Genomic DNA, 15,010 nt, shown 5'->3' with positions numbered 1-15,010 from the left:
ACACATTCATATGGAGATGTGGGACTATATATAGGAGGGATGAAGCCAGTAGAAGCCAGATTCACTCTACACAGAGAACTCTACAACACAGAGATCCAGCCATGACTCCTACAGTCACTTCAGCAAGAACCTACTCTGAGGAGCACTTGACTCTCACCAACAAGGTAAATTGAAGACCCAATGTCACAGACTTACATCAACTGCTAAATAGTAATGATCTTTATTCATGTTACACTCCAGAATCAGGTTATTAATGTGTTTCCTCTCTTTCTTTTGCAGCTAAGAAAGCCACAGGTGGAGAAGTTACGTAGAGATCGTATCAACAGCAGCATTGAGCAGCTCAAGTCTCTCCTGGGTCCAGAACTCTTCAACCAGCAGCCTGACTCCAAGCTGGAGAAAGCTGACATTCTGGAGATGACAGTTTCTTTATTGAGCCGCCTGCAGCCAAGCAGCTCCTCTTCCTGCTCAGCACCTACCAATCAGGGTCACTCCAGGTGTGTCCAAGAGATGATGCACTTCCTGTCCGAGGAGGAGATGGAGACTGAGTCCCAGAGAAGACTGCTGAGCCACTTCCAGAGCCGGCAGTCATCCGGTCAGCCATCTGATAAGAACAGGAGGGAGACTGACCTGTCTCAGCTGAGCTCCCCAGCCCAGCACAGCATCAGTAAAGAGAAGAGTCCAGTCAACAGCGCCCCCTGGAGGCCTTGGTAGAGATCTACAGACTGCATCTTTACTCCCAGACATGACCATGTTGGTCAGAGATTAACATTACCAACAACATTATTGACAAGTGAAGATGAAGATGTTCTGTATGAACAGAACGATTGGTTTTCTTATTGATCATTATGATCGGAAGCTTTTATGGTTCTTTGTAAGGACATTTACCCAAACTGGGCATTATTCATTGAATCTCTTAGATTTCCTCTGATCTGTTCAAAGGTCAACAAATCTCTTCAGGATATTCCTGAATTCACACTACCATTTTTGTAGTATTAATTTTGATGTGCATCTCTGTGAAGTTTGCACCAGTTTGCTTCTATGTAAACTTAAGTGATACATTATCACTGTTCCTCCATGAGGATTATTTACCCAACATGGGTATCACTGTTATCATATTCCTGTGATTATTGTTAACTGATCTGTTTCAAGATCAATATATTTACTCAGACTATGAATAACTTAGAAATATTTCTACTAAAGAATATAATTTTGTTGTCAAACTTCTGTTCATGTTGGACAGATTTTTGTCTTTCAAAAAGATAGTTGTTTAATATGTTTCCTCTACTCTGTTAGAGTACAGTAGCTACCAAGCATATATTTTAATATGCATGATGAAAGGAGAACATTATTTTCTCTGTAAACTTACTGTTTATGCTAGACAGATCATTTGCCTTTTGTAAAGACAGACCTTCAATATATATCCTATACTCTGTTAGAGTACTTATTATGCATATGTTTTGTATTTGTGAAGAAAGAAGAACATTATTTTCTCTGCAAACTAACTGTTTACATTAAATAGTTCAATGTGTCTTTTGCAAAGACAGGTGTTCAATATATATCCTCTACTATGTTAGAGTACCTTGTGTCTTGGAGACGTGTCCAAGTTATGTTGTGATGTTTACTAATCACTCTGTTTGCCTCATGTTGAGGTATCTATGATGATGTGACTCTCTGAGTCAAGTTGAATAAATACAATCAACTGAATCTCTCTGTCCCTTAGCTTGTCTGTTTTTCATCATTGCCCCAGTTGAATGTCTGACCATGATCTTAGAACTGAGAATATAAAAACAATTATGATCATTGGGAATTTTTAACATTTTTACTTACAAAGTATTAACTTTTACTTAGTTTTAGACATTGTTCAATAAGATATATATCATTTTCAAGACATATTATGAACTGAAATTACAAACCTTCTCATGGGAAATGTATTTAACAAAATGGTTTGTTGTGAATTCATGTGGATAGTGTTGGGGTAGTTACTCTATAAAAGTAATAGATTACACATTACTAGATACTTTTAATGCTTTACTTTACTAGATTACTCACTGCTGAAAGTACCTAGTTACACTACTAGTTACATTACTTTTGGATTACTCCGTAACATCACCTGAGATACACTTGCTAAATAAAAATATATGTACCATATATATGCCCTAATCAACTAAAATTCTGATTATAATGAGGACATACACAATATCTCTCTTTTATGCTTTTTATTACGACAAAGCTGACAAAAAAAGTTGTGAACATCAACCTAAAAGTTGTCAAGCATAACAAGGCTACAGTACTGGCAGTAAGCAAAATGTCTCAACAAAAATAATGCTTAAAACTTTAAATGGCAACATTTCCTCTACTATGTATGTTGCTACAAGCCTGTTTATCTCTGCTTTGGTAACCTGCTGATGAAAGTCAAGTCGTGGCTGCTTGGCTGGTGTTGGCAACATTTGGCAATGGCAACCTTTTATTGGCTTCAGTGTCACTCAGGGTCCAGGGATCTTTAGCTACTTTTCTTGAGTTAGCATGTTGCCTTTTTTTGCACATGCCGTACATCACATGTGAATACATTTAGTTTCGGAATTTGCTTCCGGTATTTAGTGGATTTTACGTTTAGGCCTATTGTTCTTTTTTTTGTTTAGAGCTACAGTTTCTTTACAGTTTCTTTGCTAGGCTACTGTTTCCTCAACAGTGAGGTCACCATCCATAGCTGATGGGATGTGCAATAAGACACACTTCTATTGTTCCCTAATTGATGGCAGGGTGTGGGAAACTGAGGAAAACTCACTCACAGACCCCCTATGGGACAATAGATACAGACCCCAGTCCTGGATGTTCTGACCCCTAATCTGGAGGTCAGTGTTGGGGGTGGGTGTGGCTGCTGGTGGGGATGGTGGTGATGGTGGTGATGGTGGGGCTGGTGGTGATGGTGGGGCTGGTGGTGATGGTGGGGCTGGAGGGGCTGATGGGGCTGATGGGGCTGGTGGTGATGGTGGGGCTGGTGGTGATAGTGGGGCTGGAGGGGCTGATGGGGCTGATGGGGCTGGTGGGGCTGGTGGTGATGGTGGGGCTGGTGGTGATGGTGGGGCTGGTGGTGATGGTGGGGCTGGTGGTGATGGTGGGGCTGGAGGGGCTGATGGGGCTGATGGGGCTGGTGGTGATGGTGGGGCTGATGGGGCTGGTGGGGCTGGTGGTGATGGTGGGGCTGATGGGGCTGGTGGGGCTGGTGGTGATGGTGGGGCTGATGGGGCTGATGGTGTTGATGGGGCTGATGGGGCTGATGGGGCTGGTGGGGCTGGTGGTGATGGTGGGGCTGGTGGTGATGGTGGGGCTGGTGGTGATGGTGGGGCTGGTGGTGATGGTGGGGCTGATGGTGATGGTGGGGCTGGTGGTGATGGTGGGGCTGGTGGTGATGGTGGGGCTGGTGGTGATGGTGGGGCTGATGGTGATGGTGGGGCTGGTGGTGATGGTGGGGCTGGTGGTGATGGTGGGGCTGATGGGGCTGATGGTGTTGATGGGGCTGATGGGGCTGATGGGGCTGATGGGGCTGGTGGGGCTGATGGGGCTGATGGGGCTGGTGGGGCTGATGGGGCTGATGGGGATGGTGGGGCTGGTGGTGATGGTGGGGCTGATGGGGATGTTGGGGCTGGTGGTGATGGTGGGGCTGGTGGTGGGGAAGGGAGGGGGGTGTTGTGGGGTATTTGTTCTCTGTTATAAGTCAACATATATTTTGTGATATGTTTCACATCTTCAGTATTTACTCAATCATATTGCTGAACATTAAAGGCCATCCAAAAAGTAACTACAGTTCCCATAATAATTTAATTTCAATAAAAATGTGTCAGTACTATCTGCATACCCTGTACTACAGTACATTTTACATTCACCTAAATTCCAGTTGAGAAGACTGTCACTAGACTCTTTGTTCATTTACATGGACCAGAAATTAATCATTATCAATCAAATAACCATCAACTGTTTTTACTTGTTGTGTAGCTAAGGGAAGTTTAACGTGAAAAAGTAGACAGGCTTTAGAACCAAGACAGTTATTTAAATACACACCAAGTGTCTTTAAGAGACTTGAATAGAACACTGAGCGGAAGATTCTTCCTTTGGGTTCAAACAAACAGCCTCATGTCATTCTTTACCGAGTATAAAGCTTGAACTACATTACTATATTTAGCTAATGAGGTTTACCAGTGGGGTATGTGTATGTCTGTGTTAGAGGGGGATGGTGGGGGAGAGAAGATGAATTAGCATTGAACAAGACACACTTGTATTGTTCTGTAGAAGCTTCCTCAATGAGCAGAGTGTGGGAAAGCTCTGGAGAGCAGAGTCACAGTTCAGTGTCTTTAGCATTCTCAGTCTCACCACCACCAGACTGTCTCTATGGGGAATTGACACACTTTAGGAGGAGGAATACAAATTATCCGTCGAAAGAATTTCAGGATGATGTCATCTGTCAGCCCAGAATGTCAAACAAGTACACACAAAGTTCATATTTAACAAACACCAACAAAAGAATTGTGATAAAACTGATTAAAATGCACCTGAGAGTATAGTATGTTCCTGCTATTTCATGATTACTTTTGTAATGATTGATTTCTTCAACTTTATAAATGCTTGTTGTGACAATAAGCCGTCAGTCTCAGCCAGTGGTGTTCTTTCCCTCCAGATGGCCAGATGGTCTGTGACGTCAGGCTCTGACTATTCTACAACACAGATCCGATAGCGTCACTATAGCTCCATTCAGTGTCCTGAACCTCTTTTGTTGTACATTGACCACAGGACACAGGACTCAGTGTGGGAAACTCAGAGCAGTTCTCTACTCACACTACAAGACACTCAACACATCTGGAATTACAGCAGTAATTAGTTAGTCTATGTCCTATTCTGAAGAAAAAAAATGCTGCTCATAGGTACTGAAATAAATGTATTTTGCTTTTATCTTATACAGTATAGAGACTGTGTGTTCAGAAGATGTATCTTAAATAGGAATTTTAAAACAGTAAAGCAACCTGATTCGAAAAGAACTGAATCATTTAAGAATTAAATAAATTGAGTAACGTTGAAACTAACTGAATGAAGACTTGCTTTGCAGACCTAATTGTTGATGTCACCAGTACACCATGTCATTTGACATTCATTATTGAAGTAACTGAAGTTTAGGTAACATTTTAAGACATCAGTAAAAGAGCTGAGCCAGTATCACACGTGTGTGTTGAGATGATGAGCGTGTGCTCTGTCAGAGTCATTGATCCCAACATCAGGCAGCAGATCTGATCTCTTTACAGGGTCACCACTTTCCCAGATCCACACAGCGCTCTGTGAGTCTCTCTCCATCACCCCCCCAGCCCTCCACCTGCTCCCCTGAGATGTGACTATTGTCCTCCCAAGCTCTCCCATTGGCTGCAGACTGTGAGAAACTCCAACCAGCCCAAGACCCACACATTCATATGGAGATGTGGGACTATATATAGGAGGGATGAAGCCAGTAGAAATCAGATTCACTCTACACAGAGAACTCTACAACACAGAGATCCAGCCATGACTCCTACAGTCACTTCAGCAAGAACCTACTCTGAGGAGCACCTGACTCTCACCAACAAGGTAAATTGAAGACTCAATATCACAAACTTACATCAACTGCTTACAAGTAATGATCTTTATTGATGTTACACTCCAGAATCAGGTTATTAATGTGTTTCCTCTCTTTCTTTTGCAGCTTAGAAAGCCACAGGTGGAGAAGTTACGTAGAGATCGTATCAACAGCAGCATTGAGCAGCTCAAGTCTCTCCTGGGTCCAGAACTCTTCAACCAGCAGCCTGACTCCAAGCTGGAGAAAGCTGACATTCTGGAGATGACAGTTTCTTTATTGAGCCGCCTGCATCCAATCAACTCCTCTTCCTGCTCAGCACCTACCAATCAAGGTCACTCCAGGTGTGTCCAAGATATGGTGCACTTCCTGTCCAAGGAGGAGATGGAGACAGAGTCCCAGAGAAGACTGCTGAGCCACTTCCAGAGCCGGCAGTCATCCTCTGATAAGAACAGGAAGGAGACTGACCTGTCTCAGCTGAGCTCCCCAGCCAAGAACAGCATCAGTAAAGAGAAGAGTCCAGTCAACAGCGCCCCCTGGAGGCCCTGGTAGAGACTTACAGACTGCAGCTCTACTTCGGACATGACTATGTTGGTCAGAGATTAACATTGCCTAAAACATTATTGACAAGTGAAGATGTTCTGTATAAACAGAACAATTGCTGACTTTGTTATTGATCATACGATCTGAAGCTTTTATGGTCCATTGTAAGGACATTTACCCAAACTGGGCATTATTCATTGAATCTCTCTGAGATTTCCTCTGATCTGTTCAAAGGTCAGCAAATCTCTTCAGGATAATCCTGAATTTCACACTACATTTTTGTAGTATTGATTTTGATGTGCATCTCTGTGAAGTTTGCACCAGTTTGTTTCTATGTAAACTTACAAAAAGTGATACATTATCACTTTTCCTCCATGAGGATTATTCACCCAAAATGGGTATCAATGTTATCTGTCTGTGATTATTGTTAACTGATCTGTTTCAAGATCAATATATTTACTCAGAGTATTAATAACTTAGAAATATTTCTATTGAGGAATATAAAGTTTTCTTTGTCAAACTGCTGTTCATGTTGGACAGATCTTTGTCTTTCAAAAAGGTAGTTGTTTAATATGTTTCCTCTACTCTGTTAGAGTACAGTACCTACTCAGCATATGTTTAAATATGCATGGTGAAAGGAGAACATTATTTTCTCTGTAAACTTACCGTTTATGCTAGACAGATCATTTGCCTTTTGTAAAGACAGACCTTCAATATATATCCTCTACTCTGTTAGAGTACTTATTATGCATATGTTTTATGTGTGTGAAGAAAGGAGAACATTATTTGCTCTGCAAACTAACTGTTTATGTTAAATAGTTCAATGTGTCTTTTGTAAAGACAGATGTTCAATATATATCCTCTACTCTGTTTGAGTACCTAATATGCATGTTTTACTATGTATGAAGAAAATAGAACATTATTTTCTCTGTTTGTTAACTGTTTTTGTTCAAAAACCAATTGTTGTTCAATATCGGTTCTCTATTCTTAGAACACCTTGTGTCTTGGAGATGTATCCAAGTTTTGTTCAGATGATGTTACGTCTCAATTTTCAACCTTTTGTAAAGGTTTGTAAAAACATTTGACTCATTGCGTTACTTGTAATAAATAATTAATTTAATTCCAAACAAGAACTCACTCTTCATACTTCATTTCATTTCGTCATTTCATCATTTAGCAGACGCTCTTATCCAGAGCGACTTACAGTAAGTACAGGGTCATTCCCCCGAGGCAAGTAGGGTGAAGTGCCTTGCCCAAGGACACAACGTCATTTTGCACAGCCGGGGAATCGTACCAGCAACCTTCTGATTACTAGCCCGATTCCCTAACCGCTCAGCCACCTGACTCCCATTTCACACAATTTTTCACATTAGAACTAGACACACCTTTTCCCCCTTTCAGCCTTATATCAACAAATGGCTATGTGATTGGGATGAGCAGACAGAAGATCAAAAAGAAGAGGTCAAGAGCTATTGAAATGTTCACAAATAATGATGGATGAAAGTTTACTATTCAGCCTACATTTACGTGATAATGGTGATGGAAATAATAGTTAAACTTAAACAACTGTAAAGAAAAATACACGTAGGCCTACATTTCCCAATACCAAAATACACTTTCTCACCTTGTGAATTTGAGTTTTCAAGAAGAAAAGTCTACTTTTAGATCTGTCTGAGTCACTGGTGTGAAAGAAATTTCTGTCCGTCTCTTATTGAAACTGTGTGATCAGTTAGGTTCTGGGTTTATCAATATTAAACACTCAGCTTATTGGAGAGAGTGTAATAAACACCTCGACATGAAAATGACCGGTTCAGACACAAAGCGGTACTATCTCTGAAGCATGATGACGGTGATAAAAATAGGTGACAAAACATTGTGTGAATGAAATAATACGTAGTATAGAATATATGACCGTATAACAGTAAGCCACCAATAAGGCAATAGCTAATCTAAAGATTGTGATTAACATAATCACTTAAGAAATTCAAGTCATGTCATTGAAGCTTAGGCCATACCCCACGTGACGTCAATATGGACACTTAACACCTGAGACTTTCCCACACTGGAGGCCCTATAATAAAAGCAAATAAATAATTGGTCATAAAACCCCCATTTACACAACTTCCTCTATTACTGTTAAATCAAAGAGGAGCGTGCAATGACATGTGGCGACCTAAAAGCGTGCCTCAATCACACCTACCATCGCACCTTATTGAACTCGAGGCAACAACACCGTGAGAAACTGAAGCCGTTTTTATTGACTCTTTGATTTGCACCCTGTGTGTGTCAGGGCGACAGTCGTGCACACTTTCCCATCAGCAGCAGGCGTTTGTCCTTTGATAGCTTCTTGTCAAAATAGCGTCGGGATTTTGATAGCACGCGTTGCATCATAGGGGGTAGAGTCATTCGTGCGATCCTAGAATTTAAGTAGCCTGTTAACCCGGTGGTCAAATAATTTCAACCGAACACATGTACACAAGCAGAAACAGGCTACCCTGCATGCGAGAGAGAGAGAGAGAGAGAGGCTCGAAAGGGAAGAGAGGGCTTCATTGGGAAGTAAAGGCAAACTATTGAATTGTATTGCCATCGTTGTTGATAGTACACATATTTCGACGTACAATAACAACAGCTATTTATTTTTTACAATTGTAATAATAATATAATAGCAAAATTAAAAAACACTTTACGCTTTGTCTTTCGCTTTCGTTTGATAATAACTTTCATAGCTTAGAATAAAGCCTCAGCTAACTGTTTAATAATTAAAACCACTTCTAGTATGTGACAGTAATCACCACATAAAGTGTATGTTCAATCTTTTTATCTATAGTGGCCCTTATCAGGTGTGCAGACGCTGCCAGCTCTCCATCTGCAGAGGCCTGATCAGACACAGGGACTGTTCCCAGGTAATAAAAAAGTAACAACCTGCTTGTGTCCAGCCTGTGGCTCAGAGAGCCTCAACCCCAATCCCCTCTGTTGAGGCCATGAGGCTGGTTGAAACCATGAGATAATTGATGCCTCTCCCATTGTTGTGTCCGCCTCGCCCACTGGCCTCAGAGTGTGGGAAAGCTAAGCCTTCCTGGGACTCATGGCTTTGTAATGCTAATGCCCCGCTATAAATAGGGGAGAGGGATCCTCTCTCAGCTCACAACTCACTGTCCTTCCTCAGAGAAGCACACTCTCTCCCTACTGCTCCAGAATGGCTCCTACCTGCACCAGAGACTCTGACACCTCCATGCTCTCCACCAAAGACAAACATAAAGTAAGTGTTGTTACACATCTGTCCTTTTATCATTGCTTGTTTTACCTTTGCTGCGTCCCTGTTTGAGAGAGAGCATTGAGCTAACAGACTGTCCTCTTCTCCTCCAGTTAAGGAAACCAGCCGTGGAAAAAATGCGCCGTGATCGCATCAATATCTGCATAGAGCAGCTCAAGGCACTGCTGGAGAAGGAGTTCCACAAGCAGGACCCCAACGCCAAGCTGGAGAAGGCTGACATCCTGGAGATGACGGTGGTGTTCCTGAAGCAGCAGCTGCAGTTCAGGAGCATGGCCCCTCTGAGGGCCCACGGTCAGGGTTACTCCCAGTGCTGGAGAGAGGCGCTGCACTTCCTGTCTGCCAGCTCCACCAAGGATGCCACGCTCCAACACCTCCAGCACCTCCATGGTGCCCAGAGAGTTTCCCTGGACAGCTGTCCCTCTTCTCCCCTCTCCTCCCAGCTCCACAGCCAGGGCCCAGTCAAGAAGGCCACCAGCACCCACAAACCAGTGTGGAGGCCCTGGTAGAGCCCCTGTACAGACTCTGTACCTGGAGGACTGTCCACCATCCTGAGTAGGAAACGTGTTTCCAAATGTTTTACTGGATGTTCTACGTTTCTTGATAGAAATGAACTCCACTGATGTTACTCTCTCAGAGAAAAAGCTGAAAACAGTTTTACAGTACTTCGTTATGAAGTAGATGTTTTCTATATACTTTGATGAGTGATGAATGCAGTGTGTGCTTTTATGAAGCACTATTGTGTTGTTTTACCCTTTCATTTTCTGAGAAAATGTTGTGTAAAGATGTTATCTTTATTTACTGATGGTTGCTTTGCCAACTGAAACTTTTCTTTAACTTCCGTTTTTTATGTTCCTATTGAGGGATATTGATTCTAAGATATGAATGTCCTTTTTGTAAAGGCTTTGTGAATCCTTTTGTAAAGGATATTGATATCATTACTTGAATATGCCTTTTGTAAAGGCTACTATTATCATAATTTAAATATTCCTTTTGTAATCAATATTATTATCATTATGCAAATATTTATTTGGTAAAATTAGCAAAACCACTATCTGTTCAAACATATACATGGCTGTGTTGTAAACACTGATGATTCATCAGTGTTAACAGTGTCATCATTTTCTCTTGTCAGACATCCTATGTTAAATTATATGAAACAAACTTCAAAGAGGACCAAATCTTTCAAATAAACATGTTTTTAAAAGTATGATATTCTTTCTTTGTGACTAATTATACGTTATTCGAAAATTAGCAAAACAAAGTTTTGTCATGATTAAGCTCAAACAGTTTGAGAAACGCTATGAGATATTGCAATGGATAGACTGATTTCATAAGGGATATCCCTGTACAAGTGTGTAGCATCATGAATTCATGATGTTTGATTTGTTTGTGCCAGTTCACAGCTTTGCTCATTATATTTGAAGTGTGCGTCTGTATTAATTCTGTTTAAGAACATTCATTTGTTTAAAGTTTATAGTAATATACATACATTAGGATTGAATCTGTATTAAAATATCCCTGAACACACAGGTACACGTGCAAACAAACACTCACACGCGTGCACACACACACACCCACACCCACGTGCAGAAGAGCATAGGGGTGTGCACTACGTGTGTGTGTGCATGTATTTGTGTGTGTACAGGCAGGACCAGGTCTGTCTTGTGTCTTTGTGTACTAAGCCCCAGGCTAGCGTTGGGCAGTTGGTTCTGTCAGCTCTGGTTTCATCAAACAGCTGGTGGGTTGAGCTGCTGTGAGGCTGCAGGGCCTGGTGGAGAGGCTCCAGTGTGGGAGAGGAGGGTCCTGTGTGGGGCCTGCCTCTCCACAGCTTTCCCACACTCTTGCTCCATTCTCCCCTTTCATCCCACAGACAAAGGAAGTGTGCCGCGCTAAATTATCCTCGAGGCATGATGGTGAGAAAGCCCTCACCAACTGCCCCTCTCTTCCTCCCTCCTCTACAAATCTGTCCCTGAGGGGGGACAATCAGCTTAGTAATTTCATAAACCTGCCATTATTCATGACCAAATACAAATTAGGTTCTCAAATAATTATTCTTAATATTGTACGAATGTAACTGAGTACATGAATTAATACTGAACACGAAAAATAAGAAATAGTCTCAGAGCCTTTGCTAATTACCTTACTTGGATTCTTGTTACATTATATTTTAGTTAAACTTAATTTGTATTTCTCCATACCAGAGAAGAGTTTGTTACCAATTTTATTGCAGTACAGTTGGATTTCTGTCACAATTATCTGCCAGAATTATCTGCCTTTGCGACAACACGAGGGGTACAACACAACTATCATGAGGGGTGAGCCTTGCTTTCAGTCAATGGTGTAATGTATACATGCCAGGATGAGCCTGGGCCTGTTCCTGGGACTGTGGACCACCGTGGGAAACCTCTGCTGTCTACCTCAGCTAACAGGTGTCAGTGTGGAGGCTGGTCTGCTCCACCTGGCGATAAGACACTTTGAGCAAACACACACACACACACACTTCTTAGTCAGACATGCTCCCACAACACCCTCCCAGGCACACTCCCAATGGCCTCCCAAGGTGCGGGTACACCCAAGCCCGCACGCACACACACATAGACAGACACACATACACACAGACACTCACACAAAGTATTTATGTAATCTTTTGTCACAAACAAGTGTGTATTGGTGCAAGAGTGTGGGAAAGCAGTCTGGACTCCAGACCCATGAGGGCAGTAGGGCCTGGAGTAAACAGTCAGGACTCCAGACACATGTAGGCCCTGCAGTAAACAGTCAGGACTCCAGACCCATGTAGGCCCTGCAGTAAACAGTCAGGACTCCAGACACATGTAGGTCCTAGTAAACAGACAGCCACTCTCTGATCAGTGATAATTGATTATCGAACCTTACAACTTGTCAATAACCCCTCAATAAGACCAGCAGTGATACACCAATCAGCTAAATAACTAACTGATTTGAATTGATTTATTAAACATTAAATAGACTAAATAAGTCTATCCTGCTGCAGTACAATGTCTAGATTACTGTTATGATTCACTGATAGCAAAGGCATTGTTTCAGTCCAAACCACAGCATACCTTGGCTAATAGAACTCTTATTTCCCATTGTTCAAATTGGATGCTCTTCATATCTAGCTGTCTCATCTCTTAACTCAAGTGTGTATAATATTGCTTAGAGACCCCTTTCTAAAATCTTTACAATTAATTTAAGTAATTCAAAATCAAAAAATGTGGCTAATTTAATATTTTCCTTTTCAGTAATGGGCCACAGTCAAACACAGAGAAAGATAATTGTGAATTTTCATTGATTTATTTATACAAGAAATTAAGCAGTCCTCTATGAAGCTGCTGTCACTCATGTCAAAGTTGATAATTTTCAAAGACACACAGTGTCAACAGTGAATTGTAATAGAAAAATGAGACAGGTTGGGACATATTATTCCATCTAGACTTTCTAAAAGGCATATCAACTTCTCAAAAAGAATATCCTAAAACAAAATATATAGTTTTCACAAAAGAAGACCATTGTTACATATAGACTTTCTAAAAGGCATATTCACTTCTAAAAACAATATCCTAAAACAAAGTATATAGTCTTCACATAAGAAGACTATTGTTCCATCTAGACTTTCTAAAAGGCATATTCACTTCTCAAAAGCAATATCCTAAAACAAAGTATATAGTCTTTACAAAAGACTGGGAAAAAAAACATATTTTACAAAAGGATAACAAAGCCTTTACAAATCTATCCAAAAAGCCTTTACAAAAGGCATATACAAAATCTTGGACTCCTTCAATAGGAAGGTTTTCAGGTTTCAGTTGGCCAAGCAACCATCAGATTAGATAACATCTTTCATGTAATGATATCAATATCCTTTACAAAAGGATTCACAAAGCCTTTACAAAAAGGACATTCATATCTTAGAATCAATATTCCTCAATAGGAACATAAAAAACAGAAGTTAAAGAAAAGTTTCAGTTGGCAAAGCAACCATCAGTAAATAAAGATAACATCTTTACACAACATTTTCTCAGAAAATGAAAGGGTAAAACAACACAATAGTGCTTCATAAAAGCACACACTGCATTCATCACTCATCAAAGTATATAGAAAACATCTACTTCATAACGAAGTACTGTAAAACTGTTTTCAGCTTTTTCTCTGAGAGAGTAACATCAGTGGAGTTCATTTCTATCAAGAAACGTAGAACATCCAGTAAAACATTTGGAAACACGTTTCCTACTCAGGATGGTGGACAGTCCTCCAGGTACAGAGTCTGTACAGGGGCTCTACCAGGGCCTCCACACTGGTTTGTGGGTGCTGGTGGCCTGCTTGACTGGGCCCTGGCTGTGGAGCTGGGAGGAGAGGGGAGATGAGGGACAGCTGTCCAGGGAAACTCTCTGGGCACCATGGAGGTGCTGGAGGTGTTGGAGCGTGGCATCCTTGGTGGAGCTGGCAGACAGGAAGTGCAGCGCCTCTCTCCAGCACTGGGAGTAACCCTGACCGTGGGCCCTCAGAGGGGCCATGCTCCTGAACTGCAGCTGCTGCTTCAGGAACACCACCGTCATCTCCAGGATGTCAGCCTTCTCCAGCTTGGCGTTGGGGTCCTGCTTGTGGAACTCCTTCTCCAGCAGTGCCTTGAGCTGCTCTATACAGATATTGATGCGATCTCGGCGCATTTTCTCCACGGCTGGTTTCCTTAACTGGAGGAGAAGAGGACAGTCTGTTAGCTCAATGCTCTCTCTCAAACAGGGGCGCAGCAAAGGTAAAACAAGCAATGATAAAAGGACAGATGTGTAACAACACTTACTTTATGTTTGTCTTTGGTGGAGAGCATGGAGGTGTCAGAGTCTCTGGTGCAGGTAGGAGCCATTCTGGAGCAGTAGGGAGAGAGTGTGCTTCTCTGAGGAAGCACAGTGAGTTGTGAGCTGAGAGAGGATCCCTCTCCCCTATTTATAGCGGGGCATTAGCATTACAAAGCCATGAGTCCCAGGAAGGCTTAGCTTTCCCACACTCTGAGGCCAGTGGGCGAGGCGGACACAACAATGGGAGAGGCATCAATTATCTCATGGTTTCAACCAGCCTCATGGCCTCAACAGAGGGGATTGGGGTTGAGGCTCTCTGAGCCACAGGCTGGACACAAGCAGGTTGTTACTTTTTTATTACCTGGGAACAGTCCCTGTGTCTGATCAGGCCTCTGCAGATGGAGAGCTGGCAGCCTCTGCACACCTGATAAGGGCCACTATAGATAAAAACATTAAACATGGCACATGGAGGAGAATACAGCAAGACTGCTGCACATGGTCAAGAAAACACAACATGGGATTCATTTTTACTATGTAATCAGTAATCTTTATTACATTTGAAAAAGGTGACAAAACCCATCCATATTAGAACTGAGGAACAGGTTTATTAGAACTGATTATAAACTTATACACATACGTTGATACCTTGCATCAACTTGTATATTAGTTTAATATTTACAGTTTGATACAGGCACTGTGTGTGATAATGTGAAATTACATGATGTCACTTCCATTACACACCTTCCAAACTGCGTAAATGTTTCATGAGAAAGAAGGAGGGGGAGTAAAGAC

General features: G+C 41.8%; 2 protein-coding genes and 2 pseudogenes across 2 annotated transcripts; 3 read left to right on the top strand and 1 right to left on the bottom strand.

The window, feature by feature from the left end:
• The first annotated feature begins 39 nt into the window (after nucleotides 1–39).
• On the top strand, nucleotides 40–866 carry LOC134026945 (transcription factor HES-5-like; annotated as a pseudogene).
• A 4,442-nt stretch (nucleotides 867–5,308) lies between these two features.
• Nucleotides 5,309–6,145, top strand: LOC134026875 (transcription factor HES-5-like; annotated as a pseudogene).
• A 3,147-nt stretch (nucleotides 6,146–9,292) lies between these two features.
• LOC134015055 (transcription factor HES-5-like) lies at nucleotides 9,293–9,916 on the top strand. Its single transcript, XM_062454752.1, has 2 exons — nucleotides 9,293–9,395; nucleotides 9,503–9,916. Exons 1-2 carry the CDS (start codon nucleotides 9,333–9,335, stop codon nucleotides 9,914–9,916), a joined length of 477 nt encoding a protein of 158 aa, XP_062310736.1. The 5' UTR covers nucleotides 9,293–9,332.
• A 2,815-nt stretch (nucleotides 9,917–12,731) lies between these two features.
• her15.1 (hairy and enhancer of split-related 15, tandem duplicate 1) lies at nucleotides 12,732–14,319 on the bottom strand. The gene is made up of 2 exons (XM_062469803.1): nucleotides 14,224–14,319; nucleotides 12,732–14,116 (listed from the first exon to the last, which is right to left on the bottom strand). The coding sequence occupies exons 1-2, from the start codon at nucleotides 14,284–14,286 to the stop codon at nucleotides 13,703–13,705; spliced, it is 477 nt and encodes a 158-aa protein (XP_062325787.1). The 5' UTR covers nucleotides 14,287–14,319; the 3' UTR covers nucleotides 12,732–13,702.
• Nucleotides 14,320–15,010: the final 691 nt, after the last annotated feature.

This window comes from Osmerus eperlanus, chromosome 1 (assembly GCF_963692335.1).
Source record: "Osmerus eperlanus chromosome 1, fOsmEpe2.1, whole genome shotgun sequence".
In the NCBI taxonomy this organism is placed as follows: domain Eukaryota; kingdom Metazoa; phylum Chordata; class Actinopteri; order Osmeriformes; family Osmeridae; genus Osmerus; species Osmerus eperlanus.
This window is presented reverse-complemented; position numbering and strand designations above follow the sequence as displayed.